This window comes from Pogona vitticeps, chromosome 5, assembly GCF_051106095.1.
Source record: "Pogona vitticeps strain Pit_001003342236 chromosome 5, PviZW2.1, whole genome shotgun sequence".
NCBI classification, from domain to species: Eukaryota; Metazoa; Chordata; class Lepidosauria; order Squamata; family Agamidae; genus Pogona; species Pogona vitticeps.
The window spans coordinates 125,882,242-125,902,128 of NC_135787.1; the positions used below are offsets into that span (position 1 = coordinate 125,882,242).

Sequence of the window (19,887 nt, forward strand, 5' to 3'; positions counted from 1 at the left end):
ACAAGCAAAATCTGTGCAATATACATGTAAAACATATTTACAAACAGATAAAATTCATGAATAGCAGAAAGACAAAGCATATGTCAAATGTAAAAAAATGTTAACACCATCTCTGGAAAAAGGAACAAGGGAATAAAATTGATCCTCATGGCAAAATGATGATGCAGCTGTTGAAAAAAATTCTGACACAATATAGCTAATACAAGACCAAAGCAGGTACAAGAAAATAGCATTGCTTATTACGTATTCTCACCCTGCACTTGAAGTAACTTGTCCTGTAACACAATAAACGTAATATGCTGCTAGATTACACCTAACTACACAACAAAAGCACTCTGTTCTATAGCAGGAGTCAGGGAACTTTTTTACCTCCCCCCCCCATTTATATATGATGCCAACATTCCCCCCCCACTCCGTCTTCTCCGAGCCAAGAGAGAGAAAGGGAGCTGAGGAGGACAAGGGTCCTTCTTCCTCAAAACGCTTCTGCGGCTCCTCCTCCATCTCTTCCTGGGCTCTCCCTTTCCGGGCGACTCGATGCAGCAAGCGAGTGACAATCCCGGCCACTTCACACGCCTGGGCGACCTGCCCGCAAGCCGCACTGCCCAAGCGGGGGAACCGGCATCGGGACGTGGGCCTGGGGCGGGCGGAGGAGCCAAGTGGCCAGCTGGCTGGCCATCTCTTCCTCCCTTCATGAGCTCAGGTGAGGCGGGGCAGGAAGGGAACCTCCTCGCCAGCACACTGGGTGGGTGGGCACAGGCAGGAAGGAAAGCCCCAGCCAGGGCTCTGCCGGCAAAGACTCCAGCTGGCCCGGTCCGCTGCCCTCCCTCCCACTCTGGAGGCGAGGAGGGCAGGCAGGAATTGTGCAATTCCTCACCAGGGCTTGCTCTCCTTGCGATGGAATGCCCGCCTACACACAGCATCGTCGGAAATGAAATGCCTGGGGGTAATGAGGATGGTCCCGCTGCCACAACTATCCTCATTACCTCCAGGATTTTTATTTTTATCCCATTTGGGGCAATTCACCCCTGTTCCCCGACCACTGTTCTATAGCAATGGGAGAGACATTCAAAAAAACCACATACCTCTAAAGCCAAGATAATCTTCATTCACCTGAATCATGAATTCACCATATGTATCTCTGAATACGCCACTGTAGACCCAATCATGGATAAACCTAAAACACAAAAGATTGAACGTCACACTTAAAAACATATTCCTGAATGCCCTTTCTTGATTTACTCTGTCTTGACAGAAGAACCTTCACATTGGAATGCTCCCACTAAATTAACTACTCAGCTTAGATAGCAACTGTAAAAGACCCAGGGGCCCTATTTTTCTGTCCTGTTATTGACTGATTTCATTTCTATACCACCCCATTAGTGCATATGAACTATTGTGGATGGTGAACAAGCTAAAAGCAAACAAACAAAAGGTCAATAAAGCAAACAACAGTGTAAAACAAAAAAGGATAGACATACTGAATACAGAAACAAGTAGCACAGTACTTAATAAATAACAGAATACCAGGGCAATGGCAAAGTGAATCATAGGAGGCTGCCATCAAACGCATCTCTAAAGAGCATCATTTTCATCAGCCTCTTAAATGTAGGCAGGGGGCAGATGCAGCTCAGCTGGGAGTTGATTCCAAAGGTTAGGCACCACCACCAAGAAGGCCCATTTTCTAGTTGACGTTTTCTTGGCCTCCCGGACAAGCACTGCTGAGCAGATTTGGTGGTGCGGGTGGATGGTTTGGGGAAAGGTGCTCTGCCATGTAACAGGGCCCAAAACTGTGAAGGGCTTTTTGTAAGTACCAGGCCCTTGAACTTGACCAGGGACACAACAGACAGCCAGTGCAGGCGAGTCAGGACTGCGGTGATGCGGTCAAATCTACCCACACCTGCCATGAACCTGCCAGCCACCACACCTCAGGGAAAGTCACGACCACTCTAGCTGCCTTGCGACCACTCTAGCCGCCTAGAGTGGTCGCAAGACCAGATAGGTGGGATATAAGTAGAATAAATAAATAAATAAATAAATAAATAAATAAATAAATAAATAAATAAATAAATAAATAAATAAATAAATAAATAAATAAATAAATAAATAAATAAATAAATAAATAAAAGTCCTCTATAGAGAGTGTTGCAGTAGATCACCAGCACATGGACCATCATCCTGAGGGATTCCTAGTCTAGGCAGGGATGGAATCGGGCGATAAATCTAAACTGGTTATAGACCAATCTGGTCACAGCTGCAATCTGGAAATCCCAGGAGACAGCTGGATCCAGGTATACGCTCAGGTTCCGAACACATTTCCTAAGTGGGAGGACTACCCCATCCAGCCTAGGGAGATTACCACCTAACCTATCTGAAAGACATCCCCCCCAGGAGGGGGACCTGTTCTCAAAGAAAATGTCTTACTGTTACACATAATTGTAGGAGGTTCCTGAAAGTGTTTATATTTTGAGACTTGCACAAGTGTCTTGAAAATTCTGGAACTCTACAATGTTCAGAGTTTTATTTTTACAAAAACAGTGGCTTTACTGATGTATGTCCAAAGATATATTTACTATAAGCACCAACCATTTTAAGACTTCAGTCTATTTCTATATACTTAAAAAAAACCCGATATCTATGAGGGGGTGCTGATAAGTATTCTTTCCCAGAAAAAATTGAGCTAGGAAGCTGTAACTCCCACACTATTCTACATATTCCCCCAGGAAGTCAATGCACTTGCGTCATCTGTCCTGCTGCTTCTTAAGTCCCTGCAAATAAAATTCTTCCAACTGCTGATCATTTGCAGCATTAGTTGCCTCCAGCACACTCCCAAATCGTTGTCCCTTTAGGTGTTTTTTTAGTTTGGGGAACAGATAATAGTCAGAAGGAGCCAGGTTGGGAGAATAGGGTGGATGGGGCATCACTTGCAAGCCTAAGGACATCAGTATTGCCATTGTTTCACCTGCAGTGTGTGACGAGGTGTTGTCATGAAACAGTATGACACCTTTGGAGATCTTTCCTCGATGTTTTTCCTTGATGTTATGCCTCAACTTCGTCACTAAAGCACAATAATATTTTGCATTGGTAGTTGAACCCTGTTGGAGGTAGTCCATCAGCAGAACTCCCTTCTTATCCCAAAAAACTGTTGCCATTTGCTTCTGCACCGACCTTTGCACTCGGAACTTCTTTGGCCTGGGGGAACCACTGTGTCTCCATTTCTTAGACTGTTCCTTTGTCTCAGGATCATAACACTAGATCCATGTCTCATCACCAGTTACCAGTTTGCCCAGGAAATCTGACTCATTTCTTGCAAAATGTTCCAAAACAGCCACTGACTCCACACGTTTCCTCTTTTGTTCAGTTGTCAAAAGTTTGGGGATCCACTTTGCTGCCAGCTTTCTCATTTCCAAGTTGTTGTGGATAATGGCACCAACTCTCTCATGTGATATTCTCAGATATATAGCAATACTTTTGGCTGATATTTGGTGGTCCTCCATGATCATGTCATGGGTGGCTTTCACATTTGCAGGCACAGAGACAGAATCAAGTCTTCCACTGGGTTTCTCACTTTCAACACCGAAATGGCCAGTTTTAAAACTGACAACCCAACGTTTAACCATTGCATATGAAGGGATACTGTCACCCATAGTTTGTGACATTTCATCATTGATCTGCTTTGCACCTTTCCCTTGGAGAAACAGGAACTTGATTATGGTCCTATGCTCTTCCACACTGAACTTTTCTGGAGGTGCCGCCATGTTCACTTTGGACTGGAAAATGAAAGTTACATTAAAATCATAGGTAGTTGATTTTTGCACTGTTAAATATAGACAAATTGGCCAATACACCCTGCAATTTATAGCTTCCTAGCTCAATTTTTTTCAGGGAAAGGCTCAATACTTATCAGCACCCCCTCGTATTCTGAATGCTCACTTCACTTTGCCAAATACAGAAAATCTATCAGATCATCTTTTGCTTTACTATTACAATGCATATTTTTAAACTGAGGAATGTACCTTGTGTATGGTTCACAGCTTGTCTTTAGCAGAGACAGAAGAACTGGGTAATGTTCACTGCTGCAGTTATTAAGAGCCTCTTGATATAGATATGAGAGGAGTTTCACACCCTGAAATATTTATAAGCTACTCTTTGTAAGTGAATCATAAACACACATGCAGATACTTTTCTTTACACTCAGCAAATCTGTTTTATCAGACACTTTTTATCTTTAAAGATTGTCAGAAGTTCTCATAGGAGATCAAATCCTGCTTTCACTGATATTCAAAGATCCCAATCTATTGACACTCGAGTGTTAATCTATTGACACGAGTATGTTAACAGTATCTATCTTGCAAGTAATTCACGCTTATTTATCCTATAGAATTTTATAGCTTAGAAATTTCAAATACTGATGAGCTGCAAACTAAGCAATTGTGGCAATCCCTTTATTACAATGATTCCCAACCCCTTGTTAAAGTGATTCCCAAATATTCTTGGACTGCAACTCCCAGAAACCCTTGCCAGCACAGCTGGTGGTGAAGGTTTCTGGGAACTGCAGTCCAAGAACACCTGGATTAGTCAAGGCTGGAAACACTGCTTTCTGAGATATGAAAACATCCAGAGCAGAAGTTTTCAGAACATTTTAAGATATTTATACAAGTCATTTCATATACCAAAAGTGCAAATTTCTTAGTTCACTATAATTTCAGAAAAAAATATGTACTCACTGTTGGAAATGAAATACCAGCCTCTCCGCCAGTTCTCGATGCAGCCACTCCTATGCTACAAAGTTCCGCTAAATACCTTAACAACAGAAGGAGACATTTTAATATTATCTTTAAAAACGGTCTTACTGGTCTACCTGGTCCATCACCCTTTCTCCCACACTGTATAACTGTACCCCTGGGTAAGCTGGCAAACAGGGCATGATCAACTTCTGGGTATTCGAGTACCTGACACCAGCAGAGAGGACTCTAATGCACCACAACCCTATTGATAGACCTATTTCCCATCAGTCTGGGATTGCAAAAGCTTCATGGTGAAGCGGATTTGTCGTCAAGCGGGGTAAGCGTTAAGTGCAGCACCACTGTACTGTACCTTCATATAGTACATAGTGTGCAATTTTGAACCTATTATTATCGATGTAATTGGCTGGCTCAGCTGTGGATGACCAACAAGAAAAAATTTCTCTACAACCACTCTTGTTACCCCACTCATAATTTTGTAAAATTAGTTCCACCACCTAGTTAGTTCCACCATCTCGTGAGGTTGGTTTTAATCCTACAGCGGTTCAGCCAGGTTCCAAATGCCTAATCCATCCTTCAAGGAATTCTGTCTGTCTCTGAGAATCTGACAAAATTTCAGACACAATGTGCTGATAAGCATAATCATATTTCCAAAGATGGGCAAGATGCTCTGAAATAAATGGTTACGAGACTGAAAAATATTCAAAAAGCACACACACACACAATGTCTGAATTTGTAAGTGTGAATGACACATCTTTCCTCATCTATTAACTGCAAAGTTAAATTTATCTTCCTTCTGGTTTTGTGGATTAAAATAGTAAGGAAGATATCCTTCTTCTTTTTTCCTCCCACATTATTAAGATAATATCAATAATATGTAGAAATCCACACCTGTACACCATGCTACTCAGGTATATGTGCCTTATCACTGTGAAAATATTATATTTTAATACCACGTTACCTCAGCTGGCGTCCGAGTTTTCTGAAGAGAAAGCTGATAGTCAGAAGAGTTAAAGTAGGAGGCGTTGACAAAACACAGGCACGGTAGTATTGTAGGTATTTCCTCAGTCCACTTGTGAATGCCTGGCCAGAGGGAAAGGGAGAGAAATTCTATTATTGAAAACATATTTTTGAAAGCAGTTTGTACATTTTCAAAAAAAAATATTCAACAGGAAGACAAGTCTCTGGTGTACTACTCTTGTTTTCTCCCAGACAACAACTTGAAGGCAGTTAGAAATAAATCCTTTTGGATGGGGAAGGGACCATGGTTCTGAAATACAAAATATTCTTAGCTTGCAAAAAGACTCGGCATTTACGAGTTTAATCCATATAAAGTTAAACGGAATGAGTCCCAATCCCTGCCAAAGACTTGATGATCCAGGGGTCCCTTCCAGCACTACAGTTTTATGATTCTATGTGCTATGGTCCAGCAGCAGGTGACGAAAAAGACTTCTGCCTAGGATACAGTAAACTTCCCCTCCAGATATGTTGCACTGTACGTCCCATAAGCTCTAGCCACCATGACTACCAGACTTGGAAGGCACCAGGTTTGGGAAGGCTAGAGTAGACAGTATTGACTAGATGGACCTGGTTTAAAAAAAACACTCATTAAAAATCTTATGCATCCTTTGCTGGTACACAGCAGCTTGCTCTAAGTACACTGATGAGGTACTAAGCCACAAAGCACCTGCTTCCTGTATCTTCAAGAAGATACTTGTTGAACCTAGTAGCTCACTTCTATCAAATGACTTAATTTTTCAAGCTTTCTGTTTGGATAAATGTAGCAGCAATCTCCTCCTTCACGGATTGCTGCCTTGTCATGGCGAAGGGGCTTGAGTAGCTCAGGGAAGCTATGGGCTATGCCGTCCAGGGCCACCCAAGACGGACAGGTCATAGTGGAGAGTTCTGACTAAACGCAATCCACCTGGAGTAGGAACTGGCAACGCCACTCCAGTATCTTTGCCAAGAAAATCCCATGAGCAGAAACAAAAGGCTAAAAGTTATGACGCTGGAAGATGGGACCCTCAGGTCGGAAGGCGTCCAACATGTTACTGAGGAAGAGTGGAGGACAGGTACAAGTAGCTCCAGAGTTAATGAAGTGGTTGGGCCAAAGCCGAAAGGACGCTCAGCTGTGGACGCACCTGGAAGTGAAAGGAAAGTCCGATGCTGCAAAGAAAAATACTGCATAGGAACGTGGAATGTAAGGTCTGTGAACCTTGGTAAGCTGGATGTGGTCAAACAGGAGATGGCAAGAATAAACATTGACATCCTGGGCGTCAGTGAACTAAAATGGACAGGAATGGGCGAATTCAGCTCAGATGATTATCATATCTACCATTGTGGGCAAGAATCCCGCAGAAGGAATGGAGTAGCCCTCATAGTCAACAAAAGAGTGGGAAAAGCTGTAATGGGATATAATCTCAAAAATGATAGAATAATGTCAATACGAATCCAAGGCAGACCTTTCAACATCACAGTAATCCAAGTTTATGCACCAACCACCATTGCTGAGGCGACTGAAATTGACCAATTTTATGAAGACTTACAACACCTTCTAGAACTGACACCAAAGAAAGATGTTCTTCTCATTCTAGGGGATTGGAATGCTAAGGTAGGGAGTCAAGAGATAAAAGGAACAACAGGGAAGTTTGGCCTTGGAGTTCAAAACGAAGCAGGGCAAAGGCTAATAGAGTTTTGTGAAGAGAACAAGCTGGTTGTCACAAACACTCTTTTCCAACAACACAAGAGGTGACTCAACACATGGAAAACACCAGATGGGCAATACCGAAATCAGATTGATTATATTCTCCGCAGCCAAAGATGGAGAAGCTCAATACAGTCAGCAAAAACAAGACCTGGAGCTGAATGTGCCTCTGATCATCAGCTTCTCATAGCAAAATTCAAGCTTAAACTGAAGAGAGTAGGATAAACCACTGGGCTAGTCAGTTATAATCTAAACCAGTGGTTCTTAACCTTTGTTACTCATGTGTTTTTGAACTGTAACTCCCAGAAACCTCAGCCAGCAGAGCTGATGGTGAAGGCTTCTGGGAGTTGCAGTCCAAAAACATCTGAGTAACAAAGGTTAAGAACCAGTGATCTAAACCACATCACTTATGAATACACAGTGGAAGTGAAGAACAGATTTAAGGAACTCGATTTGGTGGACACAGTGCCTGAAGAACTATGGATGGAGGCTCGTAACATTGTACAGGAGGCAGCAACAAAAACCATCCCAAAGAAAAGAAAATGCAAGAAAGCAAAGTGGCTGTCCGAGGAGGCCTTAGAAATAGCAGAGAGGAGAAGGGAAACAAAATGCAAGGGAGATAGGGAAAGTTACAGAAAATTGAATGCAGACTTCCAAAGAATAGCAAGGAGAGACAGGGTCTTCTTAAATGAACAGTGCAAAGATATAGAGGAAAATAATAGAAAGGGAAAAACCAGAGATCTGTTCAAGAAAATTGGAGATATTAAAGGAATATTTTGTGCAAAGATGGGCATGATAAAGGAAAAAAAAGGTAGGGACCTAACAGAAGCAGAAGACATCAAGAAGAGGTGGCAAGAATACACAGAGGAATTATACCAGAAAGATCTGGATATCCCGGACAACCCAGATAGTGTGGTTGCTGACCCTGAGCCAGACATCCTGGAGAGTGAAGTCAAGTGGGTGTTAGAAAGCATGGCTAACAAAACGGTCAGTGGAGGTGATGGCATTCCAGACGAACTATTTAAAATCTTGAAAGATGATGCTGTTAAGGTGCTACATTCAATATGCCAGCAAGTTTGGAAAACTCAACAGTGGCCAGAGGACTGGAAAAGATCAGTTTACATCCCAATCCCAAAGAAGGGCAGTGCCAAAGAATGCTCCAACTACCGTACAATTGCACTCATTTCACACGCTAGCAAGGTTATGCTCAAAATCCTATAAGGCAAGCTTCAGCAGTATGTGGACCAAGAACTCCCAGAAGTACAAGCTGGATTTCGAAGGGGCAGAGGAACTAGAGACCAAATTGCTAACTTGTGCTGGATTATAAAGAAAGCCAGAGAGTTCCAGAAAAACATCTACTTCTGCTTCATTGACTATGCAAAAGCCTTTGACTGTGTGGACCACAGCAAACTATGGCAAGTCCTTAAAGAAATGGGAGTGCCTCACCACCTTATCTATCGCCTGAGAAACCTATACGTGGGACAGGAAGCAACAGTTAGAACTGGATATGGAACTACTGATTGGTTCAAAATTGGGAAAGGAGTATGGCAAGGTTGTATATTGTCCCCCAGCTTATTTAACTTATATGCAGAATACATCATGCGAAAGGCTGGACTGGAGGAATCCCAAGCCGGAATCAAGATTGCCGGAAGAAATATCAACAACCTCCGATATGTATATGATACCACTCTGATGGCAGAAAGTAAGGAGGAATTAAAGAACCTTGTAATGAGGGTGAAAGAGAAGAGTGCAAAAAAAAAAAAAAATACGGTCTGAAACTCAACATCAAAAAAACTAAGATCATGGCCACTGGTCCCATCACCTCCTGGCAAATAGAAGGGGAAGATATGGAGGCAGTGACAGATTTTACTTTCTTGGGCTCCATGATCACTGCAGATGGAGACAGCAGCCACGAAATTAAAAGACACCTGCTTCTTGGGAGGAAAGCGATGACAAACCTTGACAGCATTCTAAAAAGTAGAGACATCACCTTGCCAACAAAAGTCTGCATAGTCAAAGCTGTGCTTTTTCCTGTAGTGATGTATGGAAGTGAGAGCTGGACCATAAAGAAAGCTGACCGCCGAAGAATTGATGCTTTTGAATTGTGGTGTTGGAGGAGGCTCCTGAGAGTCCCTTGGACTGCAAGGAGAACAAACCTATCAATTCTAAAGGAAATCAACCCTGAGTGCTCCCTGGAAGGACAGATCCTGAAGCTGAGGCTCCAATACTTTGGCCATCGCATGAGAAGACTCCTTGGAAAAGACTCTGATGTTAGGAAAGTGTGACGGCAAGAGGAGAAGGGGACAACAGAGGACGAGATGGACAGTGTCACCGAAGCGACCAACATGAATTTGACCCAACTCCGGGAGGCAGTGGAAGACAGGAGAGCCTGGAGTGCTCTGGTCCATGGGGTCATGAAGAGTCGGACATGACTTAACGATTAAACAACGGTGAGCAGCAATCTCTGTCAGCATGTCATAATCTTTGTTAGCCACTGATGTCCAACCAACAGACATCTGATAAAAGCAAGAATGTAATAGCTCATAATCTGAAGTATTGGCATGAAAACTAAAGAAGCATTACCTGAAACACAAGTCCTCTTTTATGTGAAGAGTCCAAGATTGGTTTGATAGAGAAACGGCTTAGTCGTGTGTAGTAAGTTCCATATTCAGCAACTTCTGATAGGAGATTATTCATGCTTTCAGGGGATGTTCCAGATACATATATGCCCTGCTTCACCATAAATCTCTGAGCAACCTGCATGATTGCAAAGAGGGTGGAAAACATTCTTTAAAGCCAATAATGTACAAAATACAAAAACATACTAGTCACTAGTACACCTGAATACTTCAAAAGTGAACTGTGTGACTTCAGGCAAATGCAAATTTTAACTTTTTTTTAAATTACAGGGAGGAGGAAATCCAGTACTTGCCAATTATGTCAATGTCAAAGACTAACAGAGTTTAATTTTAAAATAAACATACTATATTCAAGAAAAAAACAATAAAATTTTAAGAAAAGTTAAATCAATGGCTGAAATACTGTTATGGAGGTCTGCATGCATAGTGGGAATTACTTTATGTCATCAGCAATGGCAAACTGCCACTGATTAAAGCCTTCCTTTGGCAATGTTTCCGTACACGCAATTTTGCCACATCCCAAAATGACCAAAGGAAGCCTTTAAATGCTGTCATTCCCACTGTACCTATGGGGCTGGTCAACATAACTTCAAATATATATATATTCCTATGGAAAGTTGTCCAGGACAGATTAAGTACACAGATTTGGTTTCAAAGTTAATTTTTATAATACTTACTGAAAAATATTGTGTAGCTATATCAAAGTATTTTTAAGATAATTTGTTTTTATGTTTATTTTTGCACAATATAGGGCTGAATACTACATGATTTCAAAGTACAGTACTCATATACTTTTAAAAAATCAGCTTAGATTCTCTTTACAAATACTGTCCCAAGGACACATAAAGTATATTTGTGGTGCTCCTTTAAATAGTAGCTTTGTCTGATATGTTTTATAAATTCAGAAACATGCATCCCTTCTGTGAACAGACATCCATCCATGTTAATCTTGTATAATTTCTGCTGTCGTGATACAACAGAATTTCAACAGGACTTCAAAAACGTAGTGGTTTGTAGCAGTTATTTACAAATGTTTCTGAATACCTGATTAAAAGAGAATGTAGTAGACACCACACCAATAAGGACATTCAGAACATCTTTAACAATTTCTGGTTCTTTTACTAGCAACCGTTGTGGAAGCTGAAGTTTGTTGCTGCTGAAGAGTTGCAATTCCCCTTCTCGGAGTCTGTAAAATTTGTCAAAGGCTTCTCTTCCAGCTTCTGAAAGATAAGGCTCTTCTTTTTTCCCAGGGGGACTGTGTTAGGAGGAACAGCAAAAGTTACAGGAGCTAACTAAGCAATAACCAAGGTTATAAAATATTACAATGTAAGCCTAGCTAGGTACATGGGAGTAATGGGAAACGTTTTCAAGAACGCTACCATTCATGGCTAGATCACTATTATGAGACACATGAATTATGTTTTGTTCTGTCTTCTTAGAGTCATTTTACAAGGTCTAAACCAGTGGTTTCCAGCCACGAATCACCAGATGTTCTTGGACTAAAACTCACAGAAGCCTTTACCATGAGCTTTCCTGGTCAGGATTTCTGGGAGTTGCAGTCCAAGAATATCTGGGGACCCATTGTGTAGAATCACTGGTCTAAAGTATGAACCAAGCATTTCCCATGTTTTAAAAGTAATGTATACTACACACCACTATTCCGCAACCTGACACCTTCAAATGTTTTGGTCAATATTTTTAAACCGCAGATTTTCTTTAGTAAAGAGTAACCAAGAAATCTGTTGAAATTAGTTTATTACCTTACTTATTAAATTATACTGCAGTATGCATTTTACTTGGTATGCCACTTTGAAGGCCTTATGGAATCAAAATATACCTAATAAATAACTTAAATAAAGAAATCACTTTAATATCTATAGGGCTTGGGTAGAATGCATTAAAAGACTCTGTGATGGGCAAAGTTCAGTCCTCCAGAGGTTGCTGAATTGAAACAGCATTCCTCACTCTTGGTTATGATGGTTAAGGCTGACAGGAACTGTAGTCCAGCAACACTCCTGTTTTAAATGCTTAGCATAACTCAAGCATGTGGAGTCCTGCAAAGTTTTATTATTCCAGCAGTCATGCTGCACTGACAGACATTCCACAAAGTTTTCCCTCTGAAGGAAACTCTTTTGTAAGGTGCAAAAAGCAAGCAAGGAGGCCTAAATGCTCAGGTATCGATATTTGTGGCCTTTTTGATCTGTCTACCCTTAGCTGCTCCTCTCAAGTTCAAATTTAACTGGAATGTTCAGGCCTTTAATTATTTATCTGCAAAACAATTCGGAAAATTTCACATCCAGAGACAAACCTTGGATCAACACTGTAGCAAGCAGAGTACATTCAAACAAAAACTACAGTTATGAAGCATAAAGCCAGAAACACACCATCCAATCCTTTCCCAGCATCTTCTCTTACTCGGTCCATAAGTAAGCACAGCTTCCCAGAGGTCGATATCAGGCGTCCCACTTGGTTCTGACTGTGAGTCAGGGGTGAGATTAGATGCTGATTGAAATCCTTCATCTTCTGAAGGATCTATGCTTTGGGGAACCTGTAAACATAAAGCTACTTATAACTTCCATTTATATAACCAATTAAATATGATTCTTTCTCCGCCTTATAGCACTGTGTTTTTCTCTAAAAGTCAGGAGGAATCTGTTCCTTTAGTTATCTTTTAGCTCTATCTGCATGTCTTCATACATTGTTCTTCATTTAATACCTGATTTTAAAAAATATATTCAGAGCAGTACTGTGTATATTTTCTACAATCCACTGATCCAAGGTGAACACTTAATTTTAATTTTTTGCTTTTCTCCACATATTTTAGAGCACATATATTGCTTAATGTTTAAAAGTTGTTCCATTAATTTTTCAATTTAAGACTTTTTAAAGGAGCTGGGCATTGTTAAACAAAGCAGAGGGAAACAATGAGATACACAGGGAATGGATACTTTCCAATGTTCACCACAGCCATGGGTCCAAATCCTAGCCAATAAGTTGGGCAATGGAATGGATATGCAAGAAGAAAACTGCAGACAGATCATGCTGAACCTTTTGCTCATCAAAGCCTCAGCGACATCAGGGATTTGGGAAGCATAACTGAATTTCAGACAGCCATCAAAGCTATGTTCAGTAATGTATTTGAACAAATACTAAATATCAATACAAAATATAAATGGCACACAAAAATGTGCATACCTTAATTGCAAGGCCAGATAAATCTGCACTGTCAGGCACTGGAGGCAGATCCAACTTGATGTCCATGTCATATGTACGACTGTGCACAAGGGCGCCAAAGAGTGAGACATGAGTTTCTCTCTCAAACCTATCACCCACAGGACAGTTTTGTGAAAACAGTTCTATACTAGGGAGGCCAGTACCGGGTGCTGCCTCCATGATTTGCAGTGTCTTTTGAATTGTATCATTAAACTGATGTTCCTCATTTGCAATAAAAGCCTGTATATCAGCTTCAAACACACTGACATCATAATAGTCATAACCTTTATATTTAGTGTTTCTTCCAACATACTTGTTGTTCAAAAAATAATCCTTTTTGAGTGGTAAACACTGAGGAGGCCCCGTTCCCGCAAGCTGTACGAGAAGATCCAAAACAGATGTAATTTCAGTAAATGGTAAGCATATAGAGCTCTCCAACTGGTCTACAAGCTCCTCCAGCCTGTCTGCTTCTGCACCCATTCCAGCAACTCTCAAGTTGAAAGACACCATTAAAATTTTGTTTTTCACTGGAAGGCTAGGAATGTTTGACTGCACCTTCCGGGTATCATCCACAAAAAGATTAGCAAACAAAGCGTTATATGCAATCTTCTTCAAAGTTTTGTTCGAGCATTTTTTGCCAGTCTTTCCTCTGCCCAAATGGAACTTCGATTGATCAGGTACATGAGCTTCACACAAGTCACCAAACAGTTTTGTAATACTCTCCATGGCAGCGTCACTTAAATGATGTCCTCCTGAACGTTGATGTTAATAAACCACTAAGAATCAGGTAGGGATCCATCATAGTGGCTGGAAAGAGGGGGAAAAGACGGTTGATTAACAAGCAGACATTTTTTCCATTACTTCATGGTGTCACAGTCATAGGCTGTATGTTAGAAATTCCTTACCATACAACATAATATAAAATACCAGAACTGGGGCGGTGCACAGCTCCTTAAAAGAAAAGAGTGTGAAACCGGAAAGCAGCTGCTTTTTTACTGAGTCAGGTAATGGGTCCACCTAGCCCAGGATTGTCAACATTTGCTGTTAGCTGCTCTCTGGGATTTCAAATAGGATTCCTTCCTCACTAAGACACCAAGGATTGAACCTGCAAACAAAAAAAGGTGCTCAACCACTGAACTGCAACTTTCCCCCACTGTACTATCAGCTGAGAGAAGCAGACGTTTGGACGCTAATGTGATTAAAACTGGATTTTGACCAAAGTGTATGTCCCACCGCTATGTTACAGTCGTCCCCATGAATTCCTGTATATATTTCTTAGTCTAATATACAAGGGGGTGTATGGAGTGCTTGTCATTAGCATTTCTAATGACTGGACTGCTGAAAGCATGTAAGTAACATCTAACAGCCCTGAAATCAGGAAATCAGCCCTGAGTGTTCACTGGAAGGACAGATCCTGAAGCTGAGGCTCCAATACTTTGGCCATCTGATGAGAAGACTCCCTGGAAAAGCCCCTGATGTTGGGAAAGTGTGAAGGCAGGAGGTGAAGGGGACAACAGAGGACGAGATGGTTGGACAGTGTCATTGAAGCGACCAACATGAATTTGACCCAACTCTGGGAGGCAATGGAAGACAGGAGCGCCTGGCGTGCTCTGGTCCTCGGGGTCATGAAGAGTCGGACATGACTAAACGACTAAACAACAACAAACATCTAACAGTCCCATAAAACAAATTGTTTTATATTCTCTGTTGTGAGCAACCCAGAGTAGACGGTGTCTAGATGGGTGGCATCTATAAGTCCAACAAATAAATAAACAAGTCCATGGCTAGCTCACCTGCCCCCACATCTTCCAAGCTCATATTCAACTAGTTAATCACCTGTGTGTTCATTAGCATGTTACTGCTCAATCTTAACCACTCACTTTCCCCCCTTGATAAATCTGACGGAAATGGTCTTCTTCAAAAACGAAGGGCAAACTATGCAACACAGAAGGACGATTTTGATAGCAATGAGTAAGAAAACGACTGTCTGCATATTATGCCAAATATTAATTTACAAATATCTTCAACTGTAAGTACTATACCATTCAGAATTTCCTCCAAACTCTCAAGAAAAGAAAAAAACCCTGTGACGCCACTAGCTCTGAGAGCCAGAAAACTATCCTATCACTTGCTCAGGGTGTCATTATATCCATCCTTCTTAAAGTGAAATTCCAAATCCTTTTCCACGTCCTCCATGAAAACATCAACAAGCAGCAGCAAAAAAAGAGCTCTTGCGGGTTCCCCCCCCCCCAACACACACACATCTAGGCCTCCTTGGCTCTTTTCCTCCCCGCTCCAAGGGCTTGCAAGAGAGATGAGGGTGCAATGCAATCGGGCAAGGCAGAGGCACGGGGGCGATTCTTCTCCCCAGCCGTTCCTGCACCAAGAAAAAGTGGACTTCCATCCAACGGAGCAAGGGCTCCCGCGGAGTCCGTGGCCGTGTCCAAGGCGGGCCCAGGCAACAGCCCCTGCGTCCACTGGCACACCTGGGCGAGGAGGGTGGAAAGCGGCGGCCGTTTCCTTCGGGAGCGGCAGAGGGTTGCTGGGTGTGTGTTTGCGCGCCGAAAGCGGGCTCGTCTTCCCCCCCCAACTTCCCCCGACGCGGCGGCTGGGGTTGACCGTCCAACGTCCTCCCCACCCCTGCAGGGCGAGGGAAGGGTCACCTCGGGCAGAGCAATGCCCACCAACAAGTTGCAACCCGTGCCCACCCTCGCGGCGAAAGCGCCAAGCAAAGCAGAGTCCTTACGTACCGCCCGACGCGGAGGATGAGAAAAGAGGAGCGGGCGGGGACGCGAAAGGGAGCGGAGAGAGGCCACGTGACGCGGGGGAAAAAGGGCAAATGGCGGCAGGCCCGGGGCCGTGTTGTCACTCGGTGGGCGACTGGCGAGGGCGGGCGGGGGTGCGGAAGTGGCCTCTCTTTCGCCCACGAGTCGGGGGCGGGGGGGTCTTCCGAGTTACGACACTGCTTCGTAACAGCACTTCGTCTCTTAGGTCTTGGAGAAGTTCCCTTTCGAGACTGCTCCTTCCCGAATTACGTACCCAGTTGGCACAGTCAGTGACCGTGCGGGCTGAGGGACTCTGGGAGATGTAGTCCGAGAAACTTTTTTCCAGGCTCTGGGGAGGCGGAAGACAGAAGAAAGGAACGAGCAGGCGGGAGACACACTCACCCCCCCCCCATTCCCTCTATCTTACCTTGAAGCAGCTCATTTGGATGGGGGATCATTGACTGGGCAATCCAGAATGAGCCACTTTTGCCACTATTGGGGACAGCGATTGGCAGAATTGCTGAAAAAAAAGGGGAAGAGAGGCAAACTCCTTTGGCACTTCAAAGAGAGTTATTTCTGTGTGCTCCCATGGATCAAAACTCTGTTCTTCATACATCAGGAGTGTAAACACACTGAGCAGCCACAACGTTAAAACCACTGACAGGTCAAATGACTAGCATTGGTTAGATCATTACTAAGGCACCTGTTAAGGGATGGGATATATTAGGCAGTAAGTGAACAACCAGTTCTTGAATTTCATGTGTTGGAAGCAGGAAACGTGGGTATGTGAAAAAAATGACTCTGACAAGAGCCAGGAAATCAACCCTGAGTGCTCACTGGAAGGACAGATCCTGAAGCTGAGGCTCCAATACTTTGGCCATCTGATGAGAAGACTCCCTGGAAAAGACCCTGGTGTTGGGAAAGTGTGAAGGCAAGAGGAGAAGGGGACGACAGAGGACGAGATGGTTGAACAGTGTCATCAAAGCTACTAACATGAATTTGACCAAACTCCGGGCAGCAGTGGAAGACAGGAGGGCCTGGCATGCTCTGGTCCATGGGGTCACGAAGAGTCGGACACGTCTTAACCACTAAACAACAAGGTGACTAGGTCAGTGCATCTCCAAAAAAGTAAGTCTTGTGGGGTGTTCCTGGTATGCATTAGTTAATACCTACCAAAAGTGGTGCAAGGAAGGACAACTGATGAACCGATATGTCAGGGTCACAGACATCCAAGGCTCATTGACACACATGGGGAGCAAAGGCTAGCCCATCTGTTCTGATCACACAGAAGATCTACTGTCACTTAAATTGCAAAAACCCTTAAAGCTGGTCATGATAGAAATATGTCAGAGAACACAGTGCATCAGAGCTTGCTGTGTAAGGGGCTGCGTAGCCACAGACTGGTCAGATGCCCATGTTGACCCCAAAAGTGCCCACAATGGGAATGTGAGCATCAGAACTGCGCCATGGCGCAATGGAAGGTTGCCTGGTGTGATGAATCACATTTTCTTTTAGATCAGGGGATGGCTGGGTGTGTGGGTGTTGTTTACCTGGGGCAGAGAAGGCAGCAGGAGGGAAGAAGGCAGGCTGGCAAAAGCAGTGTTATACTCTGGGCAATGTTCTGGAAAACCTTGGGTCCTGGCATTCATGCGGATGTTACTTTGACATATACCACCTTCCTAGAGATTGTTGTAGACCACCTACACCCCTTCATGGCAATGGTGTTCCCTGATGGCAGTAGCCTTTTTCAGCAGGATAACGCACCCTGCCACACTGCAAAAATTGTTCAGGAACAGTTTGAGGAGCACGACAAAGAGTCCAAGGTATTTCCTTGGCCTCCGAATTCCCAAGATCTCAATGCAATGGTGCATCTATGGGGGATGTGCTGGAATACCAAATCCAATGTATGGAAGCCCCACCTCACAACCTGCAAGAGCTACTGGTAACGTCTTTGTACCAGACAGCATGGGACATGTTCAGAGGTCTTGTAGACTCCATACCTCGACACATCAGAGCTGTTTTGGCAGCACAAGACCTACACGGTATTAGGCAGGTCGTTTTAATGTTGTGACTGATCAGTGTACTGTATATCCCTCCTGGTAATCTGAATAAGATTTAAATTTTTTTTTAGATCTCTCCATATATACTGGAACAAGTTATCCAAAAGTATTGGATAAATCCTCTTAGCTTTATGCTATGACACAGGGGCTTGTATTGCAACATTTTCATTTGTATCAAAGAACAAAGAAAATAATGTGAAGTGAGTATCATATTCAATTTTTAACCAGTATTTCCAGCATGTTTCCACACTGGGGCATTCTAGTTACATGTGGGGTAAAGGGATCCCCTGGACTTGTAACCTCTCCAGCACAGTAGTAATATGGCAGTGTTCAATTATAACACGAGAATGGAAAAACCAAAGATTTCAGCATACACAGAGGGTATGGGAAACTGCAACTTTAGAGAAATTAATCTCAAAAATAAAAATGACAATATCATCACACAGACATGACTTTGATAAGATATGGTACGCTTTTATATCTTTTATTATTTTCTAAGACCAGGCGCGTGGATTACAAAGACAGTATCAAAAGTTTTGTAATGATGTTGTAGAACAATGCTACAAACAACATATTGGGAACGTAAAGAACACACGAACTGAACCCACTTTAATAACTGGATTGTATTCAATGTTATTGTGAATGCTAACAAAAAATAGGCTGTTTTAAAATGTTATTCATCAATAGATTAAAAATGCAATACTCAATAAAACTTGATAGCTAAAAGTATGAAGTTCATCATTTCCTCGTGAGAATAATTGACATAATATAAAGAACAAATGTAAAATGTATTGATTCAGTAATTATAAATGAGAAACATCTTAATTGAAAGTTATATTTTTTATCAGCAGTTAACTCAAAATTAATTTTCAAAATTTTATTTGTTAACAATTTCATTTTGGATGCATATTGACATAATTTCAGAAGGAAGCCTTGCATGGAAGCACATGGACACAAATGCCATCTCTGACTGAGCTGGAGAGAAGGCTTTTCCAACTTAAACAGAAGCCAAATTTGTAAAGCCTCAGTGAGCCAAAGTGTTGACCCGGAAGCAATAGCTGCACTTCCTGCTTCTCAGATCAGGTGTGGGCAACACTAAAATGCTAGTGTTTCCATCAGTCATCTCCCTCCTTCGTCAGAGCAGTTCTTTATAGGAAGATGTATTTGTTTTTGAAAGCATTACACAAATGTTATAAGCAGATAACTATGGATGCTCAGGGATTTAAAAAATGAAATACTAATCTCACATGGCTAAGAACCTACCTGAAATATGGGCGGGAAGACAGCTTTCCATGCAGATACTGTATGAGCATCAAAATAAAAGCAAATGTGGCAGGTATAGGGGATGTAAGATCTCATCGCATAAAAAACACGTTTCGTATTTTGATTCCTATTTTGAGGTACATTTGAAGTAAAAACACAAAGCTTATCCTGCCTTCAGGTCGTCAGAAATCATGGAGAACTCTTAGCTGAAACATAACTACTGGTTTTGTTAATAAGCTGCATTTTATTGTTGTTTTTGTGATGTTATATACAGTATATAAAGTATATAATCTAAGTGATATAGTGTGTCAGCAATGGTCTAGCAGAGTCATATAGAATATATTTGTTTTGCCTTGTCTTAAGTGCCAACTGAGAAACTGCCTATAGCCAAAACACTGAAAGTGGCACTCTGGAGACATACTGGTTCATTCTAGTGATTACACTGATCACCGGAAGAAAAAGAAAAAGGCAAAGCAACCTATCTGTGTAGTGCACCAAAC

The 19,887-nt window shown here is 42.3% G+C and overlaps 1 protein-coding gene across 4 annotated transcripts in view; it reads right to left on the reverse strand.

Annotated features, from left to right (window-relative positions):
• The window catches only part of TUBGCP6 (tubulin gamma complex component 6), a 37,476-nt gene extending 21,288 nt beyond the window's left edge, over positions 1 to 16,188 (reverse strand). For all 4 annotated transcript variants that reach the window (XM_078376751.1, XM_073000587.2, XM_073000586.2 and 1 more), the window contains exons 1-9: positions 16,050 to 16,188; positions 13,282 to 14,106; positions 12,471 to 12,634; positions 11,131 to 11,341; positions 10,031 to 10,204; positions 5,705 to 5,826; positions 4,725 to 4,800; positions 4,014 to 4,123; positions 1,083 to 1,174 (exon numbers count right to left, since the gene is read on the reverse strand). In XM_078376751.1, coding sequence (XP_078232877.1) covers positions 1,083 to 1,174; positions 4,014 to 4,123; positions 4,725 to 4,800; positions 5,705 to 5,826; positions 10,031 to 10,204; positions 11,131 to 11,341; positions 12,471 to 12,634; positions 13,282 to 14,025 — 1,693 coding nt within the window. In that variant the 5' untranslated portion in view covers positions 14,026 to 14,106; positions 16,050 to 16,188. The remainder of the gene's footprint in view (positions 1 to 1,082; positions 1,175 to 4,013; positions 4,124 to 4,724; positions 4,801 to 5,704; positions 5,827 to 10,030; positions 10,205 to 11,130; positions 11,342 to 12,470; positions 12,635 to 13,281; positions 14,107 to 16,049) is intronic.
• Positions 16,189 to 19,887: the final 3,699 nt, after the last annotated feature.